General features: G+C 35.7%; 2 protein-coding genes across 2 annotated transcripts in view; both read right to left on the reverse strand.

The window, feature by feature from the left end:
• Positions 1-17975, reverse strand: part of LOC136026655 (small ribosomal subunit protein uS9m-like) — a 507124-nt gene that overhangs the window by 168411 nt on the left and 320738 nt on the right. The window lies entirely within an intron of this gene.
• LOC136026652 (DNA-directed RNA polymerase, mitochondrial-like) overlaps positions 1-17975 on the reverse strand; it is a 122368-nt gene that overhangs the window by 3501 nt on the left and 100892 nt on the right. Inside the window, exons 11-14 of the mRNA XM_065703388.1 lie at positions 17115-17390; positions 15298-15543; positions 8701-8967; positions 2229-2516 (exon numbers count right to left, since the gene is read on the reverse strand). Coding sequence (XP_065559460.1) covers positions 2229-2516; positions 8701-8967; positions 15298-15543; positions 17115-17390 — 1077 coding nt within the window. The remainder of the gene's footprint in view (positions 1-2228; positions 2517-8700; positions 8968-15297; positions 15544-17114; positions 17391-17975) is intronic.

The raw sequence follows: 17975 nt of genomic DNA on the forward strand, positions 1-17975 counted from the left end.
CTTCTAGAGCTCTTAGTCACAGAAGAAATTCAATATTCATGCCGAATGCCTGACCACCAGTTCGGTTTCCGACCGGGTCTAGGTTGTGCTCACGCTCTCTTCAGTCTTGCCGCTATTCCAGCAGATTCTCACGAATCTGGTGACCTTATAGTGATCGGTGCTTTTGATGTGAGTAGAGTGTTTTCACGCTCAGGCCCTTTTAGCCGCTTACCAGCAAGGTGTAAACCTCCGTGTCACTAGCGTACTGTACGATATGTATTGCCGTTTAAAAGCGCGTATAAAGATAGGTAAACCGCATCACATCAGTGGTTGTTTCAGTAAAGAAAGGTGTCCACCAGGGTTCATTATTATCCCCAAGTTTGTGCAATAACAGCGTTTTAAGTGCCCAGGCATGTGTCAATGTTTCACGTACCTCAAAGAATATAAATGTGTCGCTACATACATACGCGGACGATCTATCAAATCTAAGTCGGTCTATTAGGGGTCTGCAATCGAATTTCTCGATCCTACGTGATGAATACCGAAAAATTGGCCTCGCTTTCAATACTTCTAAATCTGCAGTTCTTTTTTTCAACGATAGTTCTTCTCAGCCTGCATACCTCCTGCTGGGTAGCGAGTCAATTACCGTTTCATCTCACGTCGTGTATCTGGGTCTGCCCATAGGCCGTAACCTTAATGAAACTCGTCTACTGCTCGTCAAACGTGTCGAGAAAAAACTCCGCACCGCGTATAGGTCTATCGTCACTAGCAGACTCCTCTTATGCCGAAAGTATCTCGCGAATATGTATAACGCTGTCGCACTGCCGCGTATTCTTTACATCACGCCATTTTGGAATTTATTAACTGACACCCAAAAACGCAAGCTCCGGTCCCTTTATTTTAGGTTCGCGGAGTTCCTGCTGCGATGCCCCTTGTGGACGAGAAATACTTATATGATAGAAACAGGATTGCAGACTCCAGTATCGCGGTAACCCGGTTGATTTCTAATTTCCAGGCAAAATGGAACCACCCCTGGCTTAAACATTTCAACAGTTCTTGATTATGTATTTTTCCATGTTGTGTTTTAAATTTCTCTCCGTTTTTCTTCTCTTTTTTCTTTTATTTTTTTCCTTGTACTCCGTTTTGTCCCATATGAAAAATGTGGGTAATAAATATTTTACTTACTTACTTGCTAATAGGAGAATTATAAAATTTTGTTTGGCAAAAAAAAAATGTGGTTCATGGTGAGTGTTGGTCCCATCCAAGTACAACGAGTACAACTAATGAAACGAGTAAAACGTACCCTGCGTATAAGGGTTGCGTCCGAAACCCACTTTCTGAAGGAGTGCAATAAAAACATTAAAATACGCATCAAAATAGATGTTTGGGAATAAATGGCATAGAAGTAACTTACTGCTCCCGATTTCAGCGACATCAATAATAATAGGAAAATAAAATTAGAACAACAGAAGTAGAACAATGAATAGTAGAAATTTGCAACAAGAATTTGCAATCAGTATGACTGAATCTCATGACCCCCTGCTGAGCAACCATCCAACTTTTCCGATACAATGATACAGTTGGACATTCCATCTTAGTCAAAAATTTTATCGTCCAATTATACACTCCTCGTAACAAACTTTGTCTTGATGTAAGTTTGTCATGATGTTTAGCTTTAATACTTTCAAAGACTCATTTTTTGGCCTCAATTAGAATTTTTCATTAGAAAATTAATTACCCACATCGTTCAAGCCCAGAACAAGATTTTGAGTACACTTAAAAACTTTTTTTTAAACTTATTTCTCGCAAGCTGACCAACGGTCTGCGTAGCACAGCCCATTGGTCATTGGTCTGTTTGTCATACCGATTTGTGAATGACCGATTTGTTTGTTTCTCATACCTGTTTGCCAATGACCCATTTGTCATCAGTCATTGGTCATACGCAGACCATTCGTCTGCGTACCAATCTTCTGATTTTCTGCCTTCGGCAGTGAGTGCAATGCGTGACTGGGAGCAAATCAACCGACACCCATGTTTTCCCCAAATTTTTCCAAGAGCCCATTTAGAGCTGGTTCAAATCTGGCTGAGCTTACACAGTAACACCACTGACCCCCGTCCCAAACGCAATAACCAGCGACACCAGGACTAGAACCCCTATTCTCAGGATTTTCAAATGTACTGCGAGAACCACTCGGCTAGGACAGCTGAATTTTGGGCACAGCTTTACCAAAAACTAGGCTAAAAGTTACCTTATTCATGACTTCAACTGAACATGGATGAGTCCAGAAACAATCATGAACTGAAGCAAATGATATCCCCGCTCGTTGACAAAATAACGATGTCATCATCATATGACAAGAGTCTAATGAATGGACAAAATTTGGAGCAAATGCATTCTTCTGCTTAACAGAGTTAGGCCTCTCCATTCTAACATCCTTAGAATAAGTTTGAACAACTGGGAGACCAAGTGGAGTGATCCATTCAATATGTTGACCACAGTCTAAAGAAATGACGCGTGCACAGTCGTTAAACCAATCCTGTAAATAATAGAGGTAAATAAGTAGTCTTCCTTCCAAGTGAGTAAAACCGTCTTTGATGTAACAGAGACCACAAGGACTCTGAGCTTTAAGCAATTTATACGCAAATTGCAGAGAGCAGATTTCTTCTTTTTTTCAATTCATATATGCTAAACAAGCATATTTTTTTTATTTTTTTTATTCCTATATTCACGGTACCAGATACTCTAAGTATCTGATGCACTACCAGTCTATTACATCACTCTATCACGGGTTTGTAAATGTCAATTGAATCGTCTTTTGAAGTAGTCTGCACACAAACTTATAAGCTAAGTATCCCCTTAACAGTAATTCCAAATCGAAGTGTAATGTCGAACGAACTATTCTTCAATTTTTCTGTTCAGAGTGCATTTAAGATGATTCGAAGAGACCATGTCTTCCTCTTCTTAAAAGAAGAAAAGACGTTTGGAGAATAAATGGAGACGTAATAGTGAAGACGTAAGTTCGAACAAAGCAAATTACTGTAGTTAGGGGGGGGGAGAAGAAATTCACCATATCATTAAAAATGAGTAAATTTCATACAAATAAAAGCCAACTTGTTCAGCAAATCCAAAAAAAGTACAATTACAAAAGAGTCATGACACAAATGGGGGAGGACTGTCCTCCCTATATTTAAAAAATGTATTTTCTTGATTTTGATTTTTTAATGTATTTTTTGGTGTTTTCATTGAAAAAATAGCGGAAATGCAAAATGTTTCTGCTTTAGAACCAATTTTGTGACTATGTTTTCCGCTTTTAAACCAATTTCCATTCCGAGCCTGCCATAGAGCGTTGCGTCACTAGTAAGATAAATATATAACATAGGATGGTGTTCAACATTAGCCTTATTATCGCTATTCTCCTTATTCACACTTTTGCCCAAACATGAAAGATTGTTATTACCGTTATTCAAAAATTATGAAAAATCACCGCGTCAATTAAGGCGTGGCGCATTGATCATTAATGATTAAAACGCCACCTCAAAAGCGATTTCCCTGTCTTATTATTTCCAATAGTATTTTTCTGGAACAAAAATCATATAATAAGAAGCAAATCCTTAAAGGATCACCCAATCTCGCCCATTATAAACTTTTCAATTCCCTTGGCAAAACCATTTAGAGTTGATTGGGAGGTCCTGCCAAAACTTGTATACCTTGGATAAGAGATTCAAATAAATGACAGAAAAGTGAAAACCGAACATACTTTCCCGAATTTCATATAAAAACCATTTGACTTCTCCTTGTTTGTGCTGAAGACGGAGATATTCAGATTTAATGAAACTTACATCATTCGTAAGTGTTTATTCTATTTTTTCAATAGAACGGATTTTTTTTTTTTCAGGAAAGGGCAGTCCCTAAAAATGCTCAAGCATACGTGCAACGAATGCGCTAAAAATCTACTCAAAGGAGCAATGATTTGTGCAATTTGGCCGCTTTGGGACTTCCCTGTGTCCTCCCCTCTGTTTTTGTTTAGCTTCCCTGTTAATTTTTATGAGTTTTTCGTGTGTTTTATGTTTCGTTTTTTTGTGCGTTTTTGGACTTCTTTTAGTGTCCCTTTTAATTTGTAGATATATATGTTTATTTCTTGTTCTTTTCTGTATTATTTGCTTATTTTGTCCCCTTCCTTTTTTTCTGACTTGGATTTGTTCAAGTTTAGTTTGACCGGTTATTTTTTTTCTTTTTAACTTTTTAATTAACTTATTACAGTTTATTTATTGACTCATAATATGATTATTCATTATGATTTTCATTTTTGGGTGGTTTTTTTTTCATTGTTAGTGCAACCATGTATTTTGTCGACCCCGAAGCCATAATTCGGCCCTTTGAGGGCTTGTGATAGAGATCTTATTGGAATAAATATCTTATCTTGACAAGCTTAACAACAAAAAAGGAACTAAACTTGCACTGTCTTTTCAATCAAATGCCATAGATAATCAATAGTTCTCGATGGTTGCTAGATCCCAAAGAAAGTTGGCTGATAGCCCCTTTGTTTTTTGTTAATGGTCATCCGAATCTGAAGCTCGCAAAAGCATTTTTAATGTACCGCATCACCTCAACCAAAACTACTATAATGTTTCCAGATGTAATGATAAATAAAAACAAGAAACGACGAAAGCTCTATTTCTTCTTAATTTACATTTCATTCCCTAATTCTATATGCAAATTTTCTAGCCAAATGTTCTGTTATAAACGTTATTACAACTCAACATGCTTCCAACGATAATTCATACATTCAAATGATATTAAGTCTAAGCCAATGATAGTCAAAATTTCTTAGTGTCCCTTTTAGAACGATAACTTTTAGCAAATGTGTATATAAATTTAGATATCTGCTAGTCTGAAACGGGATTAAATAGGTAAACTAAATATTATTTAAATGACATTGTAATCTTCATGATAGAAACAGCCAATATGCGTTGGACTCGGATATTTAGGTCGGATCCGACATAGTACATTCAGAATACCTACAACAAGAGACACCTCACACTAATTGCTTGAAAACAGCATTGCAACGGGTTTTTCACACTACGTCATAAAGCACTTCACACTAGCATAACTAAAAACTTTATGTGACGTTATATGATCTTACGGAGCAAATTCCAACAAAACAGAATTTCTGAGCGAGCAGTTAAAAGATTCTGAAAACAAATTAACAAACCTCCCAGAAAGAACTTCACACTCGATCAGAGCTTGAATCTCAATCTCCTTTCACAATTTCACTTTTTGAATAATTTACTTCTCATGATTGTGGTAATTTTAGATGATGGTTATGATGGATCTATAGATATTTAGTGTCAACGACGCGTTTTATTTCGAAACGTTATTCTTGCCATAATGTAATCTAACCACTAAGCATAGGAGATTACGCAAGTAGTGGGAAAGACGCCCAAGACTCTCCCATTGGAATAGGCCTTCTAAAGAGGTTATCCCTGAAACTCTTCTGTTGAATTCTTTAACTGAAGGTTCAGAAGACACACTTCTGGGGGAAAACCTAAGCATAAACCTGACATTTCTCAGTCTAAAAAGTATCATCTTACTAAGTAATTTGCTACTTAGAGGGACCGCACTAATGCCTCGATAATTACCACACTCACTCTTATCCCTTTTCTTATACAGTGGTTTGATTAAAGTTTTTCTAAAATCGCTAGGTGCTTTTCCTTTCTCAAAAGATCATATTTATAATCTTCAGTAGCTTCTTTCTAACATCAGAGCGACCATATTTAAGAAACTCAACTCATTTACCCAACTGTCAGCACCTGGAGCCTTATTATTTTTCAATCCTTTTAGTACTGTCAATAATTCTTACTTACAAAACAAATCTTCCTTGACATCCAAAGTACCACAAACCTTTTCATTTTCCTCTATATCTTTTCCTGCAACTCTCTCGGTGTAGCACATTCTCAGAATGTTCTGCCCATCTCTCTTTAACCCATTCCTTATCACTAATCGTTGCTCCATTCCTATCTTTAACTTGGACAACTCAGATTGACTGCTCCCTCTCAACTTTTTAATATGCCAGTATACTATTTTATTATTATGTCGTCTTGCTCCATCTTCCAGATCCTCAGCAATTTTATCCATGGCCTCCACTTCACACCCCCGTAGTTCATATTTTAGAGCTTTCTCCACTTTCTTTACGTTCCTTTTCTTTTCATATGATCTACCGCTCAGATAATTCTTGTACAAGCCACTTCTCCTCTTAATTAAACATAAAACTTTTTCACTAATATTCCTAGCTGTGGTCCTAACTTTCTTCCCCAGGAAACCATCTGCAACTTCACAAACTATTTTTCTTAAGTAACTCCACCCATATTCTACATTGTCAAATTTTAAACTCTTTAGTTTAGTATTCAAATGTTCCTGGAAAGTTTCTCTCAAATTCTCATCCTGGAGTCTACCAGCATCATAACTTCCTGGCAGGTAAATACCCTTCCGAAATTTAAGCTTTAAATTTACCCTAGACAGTACCAGATGACGGTCTTTACTTTTATGACCATTTTATGACCAAACATCGTATTGGTTATAACTAGATTGTTATATCTACAAAATTGCAACAGTCAGTAGCCATTGCTGTTTTTTTTCCTACACCAAGCTTAAATAGGTTAGGATACCATCTATCACTATTTCTACCAACCTGGGCATTAAAATCTCATGATAAAAACACCATATTTTTACCTGGGACCCTGTCTTTTTGCTTGTGTAACTGTAAATAAAATTCATCTGAGTTACTAGTGTCTCCATCAGTTGGTTCTACAGGGGCATATACTACTACTTACTGCTAGGATTTTATCAGTTCGTGAATGTGGTTGTGAAATACAGAGCTACGCATCTACATCACAACGATGCGGCACAATAATGAGTCCTAAATTTGCTAAGTTTTATCAGAGGCTATTTAATGCTAAGATTTTATCAGTTCTTGAATATTGCTGTGGAATGTAGTGCTTTGAATCTATGGCAAAATAGTGCAGCACAATAATAAACCCTAAATCTGCAAAGATGCATCAGAAGAATGCTAGGATTTATCGGTTCTTGAATACGGCTGTGTAGAGCTACAAATGTACGGCACAATAAATCCTTAATCTGCTAAGATGCATCAGAGGACATTGAGTGCCAGGATTTTTATCAATTCTCGTTTCAGCTAAGAAATTACAGCACAAAAATGCGGCACAATATTCTCCAATACAATAATGAGTCCTAAAGCTTCTACTAAGCATCAGAAGAATGCTAAGATTTATCATTTCTTGAATATGGCAGTGAAATGTAGAGCTACGAATGTGGCCAATTTACCCCGAGAGTAATTAAAGGAATCTAAGGGAATTCAGAAATAAATTCTTGGTTGAAATGTGGCTGGCTCCCCTCTGCAAATAATTAGTAAGAATGTAAACTGGTTTCTGATAGGTAGCTTAATTTTTAGCTGACCAATCATAGACTATCTTACATTCTTTATATTAAGAAGCTCATGTCACGGAATGGCAGTGTGCGCCACTACAATGCAGGTTTAAACAAAAATAATGTAAATCTAAGCATCTTATACACAACTTGTATATATTTTTGATATCCAGGTCAAAAAGCAAAGTTTTTAGAATAAGCTTAGGGATGTTTGGAAACGCTAGATGGTGTTAATTGTTATATTTCATCCAGTGGAGAATGCAAAAACTCGTTCTACCAAAGAAATATGACACATCACGACACTAAAAAGGACGAATAAACATATTAATAGGGTTCTATATGGGACACATCAGGGGGAAGGACGTGCACTGTCAGAAAAGCGGGCATGATATTTAGAAAAATCATAAATAAGAAACTTAATGGTGTCAACATTCTCTTAGCATGTTTCCATTAGAATTAACAAATACAACGTACAACAAATACAACAAATAATTTCCATTGTCTTGAAAAAATTTTCCCTATTGTTTCTACGTTGTATTTGTTTGTTATGGAAAGGCAGTGTGGTCTTCGTCGCTATTTTCCATTAGAATTGGTTAACCACTAACTTATAATTATTAGCTCAAAGTTCTGATCAGGTTATCAGTGGAGCAGCAAACATTACAATCTAGATTATAAATTCAAAATCTGGGTTGTCAAAGGGAAAGGTCTCAGTCCCCCTAGATTCTTTACTTCGAATTGTAACTTTACCTGAATTTCTTTGGCTGAGCTAAACATTTCTCTAATACAGTCAAATGTCTTTATTGTCAAATAGCCCCTAGCTTGCCCAGTATATTCTTTGAAAAATCCTAAGTCTTTCCGGACATTTTTGAATACATTTTCGAATTCAAAAATAGTTTCCACTATATTTTTATATTCTAAACTTACTTGATTTTTTTTTGGCTGAGATAAACATTTCTCTAATACAGTCAAATGTCTTTATTGTGAAATAGCTCCTAGTTTACCTAGTATATTCTTTGGTAATTCCTAAGTTTTCCCAAATATTTTGAATACATTTTCGAAATCGAAAATAATTTCCGCTATATTTTCAAATTCTAAGCTTACTTGAATTTCTTTGGCTGAGCTAAACATTTCTCTAAGGCAATCAAATGTCTTTATTGTCATATAGCTCCTAGTTTGCCCAGTATATTCTTTGGGAAATCCTAAGTCTTTCCAAATATTTTGAATACATCTTCAGATTCGAAAACGATTTCCGCTATATTTTCAAATTCTAAACTTACTTGAATTTCTTTGGCTGAGCTAAACATTTCCCTAATGCAGTCAAATGTCTTCATTGTTAAGTATGTACTTGCTTGCCCAGTATATTCTTTGGGAAATCCTTCTAAATCTTTAAGTTGCTTTAAAATTTGAAGACGCGCGCCAAACCGCGTAACACCATACACTATTGTCATCACCGTTTGTTTGATGACTTTTCGGCCGATGTAGCCTTTCAATATTTGAGCGACTTCGACACCTCCAGCTGCGTCTTCTACACGCTGTTTTTCTACCTAGAAATATTTACAGAAGGTGAAAAATTCAAGGTTTAGCAAGTCATATCTTTTGCAGATCTTCATCCAAAAAAAAGAAAAGTTCATTCAAGCATTTTTTTTTTTACAGATGCTTATAGAAAATCAAAAAACCAAATTTTCAAGTAAATCTTAGTAAGACTTTAGCAGGCTATTTTTACTAAAAAAGGAAAAAGACGTTGCGTATAGTTAAGAATTAGAAAGCCCTAAAATTCTTCAGCAATAGCAGTAATTATAGACAGCAAACAACTCCTCTTTTACTAAGTCGTAAGTTTCATAGTTTTATTTTCATCCAAAAGAACCATAGCAAATTTTGGCCCTAAATATAGAAAACCCTGCAAATATTTAAAGATAGTTAAAAACAAAACTGCCAGTAGACCATAATTTTTGCAGGTTACTCTCTCCTAAAAAAAAAAAATGGAAGCCATACTATGCTTTGGATTTAAAAACCCTAAAATATTTTAACCCTTAACCTAGATAGCTCTGTATATTGACAAACGGTCACAAATTCAATATTGGTAAATCTTCATCCAAAAGAAAAAAAATGCACGCTATATTACACTTAAGAATTAGAAAGCCCTGACAATATTCATTAGGTTTGAAGTTACACACGTCTTATTTAATTTTACTTAATATTAAAAAACAAAAAGAATCATTAATGAATTAATAACTACGATATTAAATTTTCCAGAGTCATAAAGTGTAATCTCTTTTCACGCGTTTAGTTTTTTTTTGTGCTTCATTTGTTATGTAGCAAATGTGCTTCATTTGCTCTTAATTATGGAAACAGGTGAAAACCTTTTCACCGTTACTCAGAAAGGGTCATCCTATTTTAGTTTTATGTTTTATTTTATGGTTCGGTTTCTTATATTTTTATCAATTTTATTCAGCACTGATGAAGATCAAGCGGAGGTCTTGACCAAAATATTTGCATAATTTTTCTATTTCTTCACTGGTTTTTTATTGTTCTCGCTTTCTTCCTAGCTTCGCGGTTTCATGTTTTATCACGATTAGCCAGTGTGGTCTCAGAAATTATTTTTCTATTTTGGTTTATAATAAATTGAAGAACTAAACCACCGGAGCTTCAATAATGACATAAAACTAAAAAAAACTTAAATGATAATAAGGAGAATAAAAAGTGATAAAAATGCATATCTCATACAATGTTTTTTTAAAGGAGTGTTGACTGAAGTTTTGTGTCGGCCTAATGCGTCTCGGTGCTACAGTGGTAGTAGTGGTACTACTACTCCTACCAAAGTCTTTTAAAAGTATGATTAATAAATCCACTTTAAATTTATCAACCTGACTACATATATATTTGAGGTTTAGCAAAGAAATAGTGTTTGTTTGAGAGAAGATACATTTATGCGCCATGAAGAGATAGGGCCTTTCCAGCAATGTATTTTTTTGAATCTTAGCAGTATTTCCATTGAATTAATGAAATTTTTGTCTGGCTTAGGAATCGAACGTGAGACCAAAGATTTCCTATAGAAAAGAAACGGCACGTTTATCATCTGAGCCAACAATTCATCGGTTTTATTTGGTTCTTAGAAATACATTTAAGGCAATCAATTCAATGTCTCCAGGCGCTAGTCAACTGATGTTAAGCATCATTGTATCATGCCTAGCTAATTGTGTAATGGATTTCTCAATTAAAGTTGGATTTTCGGTAAATGCTGTCAGTGATTTGTTTCGGGCGCCTTTTTTACCATCTTTCCCATAATATTTTATGGTCAATGACATTTGTTTCGGTCCCAAAAATTGTAGTGACAACAACCGGCATGGTATCCTTTTTGTAATGTTATGGTCCAGAGCACACTGGTTTTCCCTTACCAGGGCTTGCGAATGAGTTTGGGTCCCCAATGTCATTCCCCAAAACTTTCTCCCCCATCCAATTTTTTTTTGACTTAGAAATTTTTCACCTTCTTCATGTCTTAAACTGACATGCCATCTATGGTGAACATGGTTTTTGGATCTGTTTATGCGGCCACCCCGGTAGTGCTCTATAGTTGGTCATCGACAATACTTGGTTGAAATTTCCAGAGATGATAGTCCTTAAAGATAATGCAAGCCTAAAAGTAACAGTCTATGACGAAGGCCAACTTCTTGTTAATGCAGCTGGTAAGTCATTACCCTTTTATAAACCATATCATCATCCTCTTGGTATTATAACTAAACGGTACGTAAAAACAAGACAGGCATACTCCAACAAAATATTCCATACCCCAAAAAAATGTCGTAATCGGCAGTGAAATCGAGAGCAAAATAAAAATGACATTGCTAGATAACACCACGATGGAAGTTAAGGACAGTTCAATGAAAAGCAAGGCGTCACTGGACGTCAATAGTATCTGGTAGTTTACCAACAGATACTATCATTGAACAAAGTAATAGCGATGATGAAAAAAGTGAAGATGAAATGCTTCAAGAAAGTATGTACATATAAGAGTTATTATAGCATTAAATACCAACAAATATTTAAAGACAAATATTTGAACTACGAAACAACTACTGATGGTGATACAATTAGAAATTTATGTGAGAATGGTTTTGACAGTAAGAGAATAAATTTCTTTGGGCTACCGAAAAAATTCAACATTACTAATGGTAGATATACTAGAATAAAATTCCCAGAGATGATAGTGCTTAAAGATAATGTATGCCTAAAAGTAATAGTTGACAACGAGGGTTACCTTCTTGCTCAAAGGGCAGGTTGTTCGTTACCTGTTGATAAATCCTTTCACCATCTTTCTAGTATTACCATTCGACAGAAGGTAAAATGAAGACAGGCATACTAGTGCACCAATGTCATAAGTCTAAGTGACAGAACTCTAACCTCTATAAAAACAATGCGGTAATAGACACTGAAATCGCAGGCAAGATAAAAAGGGCATTGGCAGACAATGCCACCAAGGAAATTAATGATAATTCAGTCGAAAGCAAAGCATCGGTGAACGTTAATATTAACATTGGCAGTTTTCCATCGATACCGTCACTGAACAGAATAATAGCAATGATTGAAATGTGCAATGAGCTAAGAACAATCCCTGAAACACTTTGCCAAAATGTAAAAATTGTGGTAAAGATCAGGTGTCCTACAGCCTTAACGGTGAAGTGTTAAGGTTTGTCTAGTGCCTCAAAATGATTCACCCAACGCAAGCAAGCTTTGTGTGTTTAAAAATAAACGGTATTAAGAATAAAGACCTCCTGCTTGACAATCTCATGATATTATTTTTCCGCAAGAACACCTTTTAATGAAGGTTAACATTTTTAATCTTATGTAAGCATCATCCCACAATTTGTTCTCTCGCGAGGCACGTAAGAAAAGGGCGTCCATCTGGTGGCCTAGCAATTTTCGTCCTTGGTGTGTTAATGCCATCTATGTATCATTCTGATGATAAACTTCTGGTGATTTAATGTGGAGATCTTGTCCTTGTAAATTTATACCTTCCCTGCATTTGCCGCAACATCGTGTCTTTTACTGCATTCGCCAAATGTTACTCTAGACTCAAATCGTTCTGGAATAAGAATTAGTTCGTTATATGAATTGTGACACCCCTCATCATTTGGGTAGATCGACTCTTCTGTTAGAATCTCTACCCAGTGGGTACCATATCGCAATAAAAAACCGACCCATCATATATGCGTCATTGATCGGTTCAGTCGTCAATATCGATGAAGAAAAAAAAACTGAGTATGGCCATTTGATTCCAAAGTATGACCTCCTCTGCCCGTTTCATCTACGTTTCTTTGATCCAATTCTAAGCGGTTAAATAAGTACAACCGAAAATATACTGATCTCTTTTTATATATAACAATTCTATGTGCATTGTTGTCTTCTATTAAAGTGCACCATCATTTGTTTCAAACGCCTGTTCCTGTTCAAGCCAGTGTTTTTGATTTAAACTCTTATTATTACCTATTGTCTGCTTGTTTGAGAGCTGCTTCCCTAACCGTTGTGCCTGTTGAAAGAATTCGGTCGGGTACCAGAAAGCCCTGATGGAATATTGACCCGTAGGTAAAAGGTGATAAATCTAAATCAAAGTTTTGATTGCACGATTTGATTGCATGTGACCGTCCTTCCACTGGACCCGTTTTCAATATTAAACAAAAAACAAAGCGTGATTATAAAAATAGTTTTCACCGTGCTCGCTTGAATGCGTGTGACCAAGTGATAAAGGCACTTGAAGGAACATAATTCGTAGTGAAAAGTCCACACTAGTCACTCATTCAAGTTTGAAGTTGCTCGATTTTTCTGATTATTACTGTTCAGTTTTTAGTGCTGTTGATAGGTTACTCCAAGCAAAACTTTCTGTACAGTTACGATCATTTTTACCATACCATATTCGACAAACTGATGTTCTATCCATGTCTTCGGCTGATATCCAATCTGCGCTCAAGAAAGTGAAATTATAGTGTTTTTGGCAGTGTTAATATTTGTTTTTGATAAATATCTTCTGATTGCCTTGCTCTTATCAGTCATGTGCAATTACTATTTTAAGCGTGTCTAGCTCAAGCTGTTGGACCAGATAGTTTTCTAGTTGGTCCTATTAGCCCTATTCTTAAGTGAGGAAAAGATTCTGGAAGTTGCAATAGTTATCGACCAATCACTCACGCATTGACGCATTTTTTTTAGAAAGGTATTTTAACATTCACTTAATTCCAGCAATTGATTTCAAGCGCGATTTTACGCCTATGTAGCTTAGTTTTCGTAGGGGTTTTAATTGCTCTCAAACTCACGATAATCTCATTCGTCTTATGGAACATACGGTCAAATCTTAAGATCAACTTTATTGCCTAACGGCGGATGATTCTGGAGCCTTTAATGACGTTATCCATTCTGATGCCCTATATTGCCTTGCTTTACCCGTTGTAAATCGCTCCTGGCAGTTTGTTATATTGGTATTCAGGTGCTAATGTTCGGGAAACATGGAATGGGGAGCTTTCAAACCCCATTCCCATTTGTAAAGGAGTTTGTGAAAAAGCTGCTTTGTCGCAAAGTATATTCAAACGTGTATCAGCTAAATGCCTAAGGTCTTTGCCAGACTCTATGTTTCATGGTGAAGTTGCTTTATCATTTATTGCATATGCTGACGAGGTTCTTCTGTTAAATCGTAGCCGTAGGAGCCTAATTGAAAATTGTTCCATACTTAAGTCACGTTTTGGTTCTGTTTGCCTTTAAATTAACCCTTGTAAATGTGGGTTCATTTATTTTAGTCGTCAATACCGTGTGGCCGCCTTCAATCTTGAATAATATTTCTCCTCACTGCTCTAATTCAATTAATTGGCTCGGAATTTCGCTTGGTTGCTCTCTTTCTTCTGCCTTTTCAATCCTGATAATAGAGCAGTTAAGAATCTAAGCATAGCATATTGGAAAATTTCACCAAATAAAGGTAGATTTAATTGAAAAGATCTATACAGTTTGCATCAGTTTCAGTTCTCCAGTTATTGTTTTTCTTCCCAGTACTGCCCGTTTTTCCCGGACGAAGCAAGGTTATACCCTACAAATGGCATAATTTAGATATTGTAAATTTTTTCTTCGTTTACCACGATGGTACCGTAACAATACATTAATGGATAAGCTTGATTTTACTGATATGCCATCTCAAATAAATGGCCTTACTTACGCTCTATGTTCAAGTACCTTAAATTGTGCTTTTGTCTATGACTCTATTTTTTTTTTTATTCCTGAAGTTGGATAATTAATTTTCTTGCTTATAGTATTTAAAGCTATTTTTTCTTCTTACTTTCTTTATCTTCTTCAATTTTTGTACTCCACACTGTTGCTTTTCCTTTTTTGAGGATAATAAATTTCTATTATATTACCGTTATTATACATAGAATAAAAATAACAAATATATTTTTTTTCTTTTTCTTTGGTTTTTGTTTTCCCCAGTTTTTTTTTGCTTTTTTATGGGTATTAAATTTATCTTATATTATTATAATTATTATATAACGAACAATAAATATAATTCTAGCTGAGACATCGTAAAATCAGAAATATCAATGAGACGAATAAACAAGAATAGATTTGATTAATAAGTAAGTAAAATAATAATTAAAAAAGAGAAGATTAATAAGCGAAAAATAATATGAATAAGCTTAACATAAGAATAATAAATTTGACTGTAGTAAGGGCAGCTACATCGCTATACACATCACAAAATCGGAAAGATCAATAAAACTATTAAACCAACATAAATTTGATTAATAAACGAATAATGTCAGTAAGACTAATAAGATAACTTCAACAAATAAAGAAGGTGGATAAGATTAACATAAAGGTTAATAGATAATGAATAGGATTCTTACTAGGGCAGCAACATCACTGTAGACATCTCCCGGGGTATCACAGGCAGCTAAATTTACACTTCTTGCACCAAAAGAATCACGACCCAGAGCAGCATAATGCTGTAGACCGTTGCATGAGCCGTCCTGATGAATTGGCAAATGGGAGATGAAATTCTTTGGGTTGGGTGACTTCAATGCATCCGATATCTCCATGCAACAAGCTAATGTTTGCCACGGATCGTCAGAACTCTGCCACCACTTACTACCCTGCAAATGAATATATTTGAAATCGTTTATTCAAATAACCATCGTAGTAATTGAAAATAAAGCTAAATTGCGTTGCTTTACAATTACAAGGGAAACAAAAAAGACAACATGTTCAATACGAAAATGACACAGGGCACTAACAGGGTTGTATCCAGGATATTTTTCGGGAGGGTTCCTTTTGTCGGACGGAAAGGGTACAAATAAAACTTTTGAAACGTAAGTAATTTATTTATATACACTTTGTCATGCTTTCACGATTCGGGCAAACATTTGAGGGGGAAGGTTCAAACCCTCTAACTCGACCCCATCCCCTAATACGGCCTTAGGCACTAAACAGAGAATTTGCAAATCTACTGGTGTGGGACTTAACGATTGCAGCATGTTCTGATCCCAGAAAAGTCCGCAGATTGATGCGGAGGGTGGGAGAATAGATAGGTGCTACTCGTTTGCTAGTATCACTTTTCTAAATTCCGTAAAGCAAGTGAGTTGAAGAACTCAAGGGCAATTTCGTAGTTGCAGAAACGTTTTTTTTCTTTTTTTTGTACTTGTGTCCAAAAACTATCACGTCCCAGCAGCGGCGGTGCCGATCGACTTAGTATTCCTTCGAGTATATTCTTTAAAGCATGGTGGTGACTTCGAATTTGTTCAGTTAGGATGGAGGAGGGGCAGAAAGAAAGGATTTTAAGATCCGACACTTTGTCTTCCAATGAAGCTGAAATCTAAACGGGAGGGAGCCTCTACTTAGGCAATATCAATGTCCTTAAACATAAATTGAAAATGAGGTTCAGGAGGGTGGTAGGGGAGATCAGAGAGGCGGTTGGTTGGGGATCGCCAACCTTTGTCAGTGACTCATTACCCATGCTATAAACTAAGAACAACAATGTCATTGCCACCACTTTCAAATTCAAGTACAATACTAAACAACAAAGAGAGATAAAACTCTACAAAAAAAAACCTTAAACGAGACGACGGCCAGTAGAGAGGAAAGACTAGAACAACGCGGATATTTCGCCTGTATCCAAACAAGGCGTCCTCGGCACAAGATAAAAAGAAAACTAAACTAAAAACAAATAAAACCACCACCAATAATAATAAATACAATTGTCGCTACTTATCCACGTAGGGAAAAGAAGCTATTCGAATTACTTCAATGAGAACATCAAAGCAACCGAGGAAAAATTATGAAAATTGAAACTTTGTTAACTATTCTGTTGCGAAATAATCCTCTTGTAAGCTGATATTGAAACAACTCTTTTTGGTCTAGTAGGTAATCTTGTCCCATGGTGATTGTGTAAAATTTTAATTCCCTTATTGACTATTGGTTAATTTTTCTAAAGAAAATCATAAATTGGGTCAATATTTAAATTCCCTGTGTCTCTATTTATTGAAAGATTAGCAAATATATGTTTTTTAATTTCTATAGCCTCCCTCGCCCACTGAGAAAAACCTCTATCATTAGAAATAGCTGTAGCCTCATCAAATTGTATAAAATGTTCGGGCTGAAAGAATGCGACTCACTATTAATGGCGGCATTCAACAGAATTAGGACATTTACAGTAGCAAATACATACCGTAAAAGGATTTTCCGCACAGTCAACAATCTCTTCTAAGGTCGATTCAGCGTATGATAATCTTTCAGAAATCGGCTTTCTTTTCATGGATCCAGTTAAGTTGACAGCATGAAGTTTAAGCCATGTTAAACCATTTTCACCCAAGGGTTTCCCCTTTGCAAATTTGAGAAGGGCTCGGCCGTAATCACATTGAAGATGATTTAAATACGGAGGCATAGCGTAAACTCGTCCTCGGAAGTCCATATCATGCGGAAACCAAATTATACGGTCTCGGAACTAAAAATAGAAAGGATAAAATAGAATGTGTTTGTTCACTTCGATAGCTTCGAAGTACGAACGATATCAAACTAAAAAAAATGTTCTGCCCCTTGGACCCAACTTCGGTATTCATAAATAAAAACCACAAATTTCTGAGACTTTTTTTGGTTGTTTTAAAGGTGAAAATTGTGAAAATTTTCACCCGTTTTAAGTTCAAATTGTTACATCCAGCAACATATATTATTCAAATACTTCAGTTATGAAGTTCTAAACTATTAAATTATGTTCCATTAAGTCTTAGTCCGTTCCACCACCTTATTCGCCTATTTTTCCTAAATAGTTTAATTCTGTCGTATTTTTCTGATTTGAATTTTTTTTCTTTCCTTTATTTACTTCGCTTTTGCAAAGTTTTTATGTTTTCATGACTTGACTTTATTAAACAAGAAATAATACACATAAATCTTATAAAAAGGAGACGGGGAGGCAACTCGTTTTGCCTCCTTTAACAATAGAGAGAAAAAAGAAGGAATTGCACCTCAATAACTCAACGCGGAGAACAAAGAGAAAGAAAGAAAGAAAGAAAGAGAGAGAGAGAGAGAGAGA

Source organism: Artemia franciscana, chromosome 4 (assembly GCF_032884065.1).
Source record: "Artemia franciscana chromosome 4, ASM3288406v1, whole genome shotgun sequence".
In the NCBI taxonomy this organism is placed as follows: domain Eukaryota; kingdom Metazoa; phylum Arthropoda; class Branchiopoda; order Anostraca; family Artemiidae; genus Artemia; species Artemia franciscana.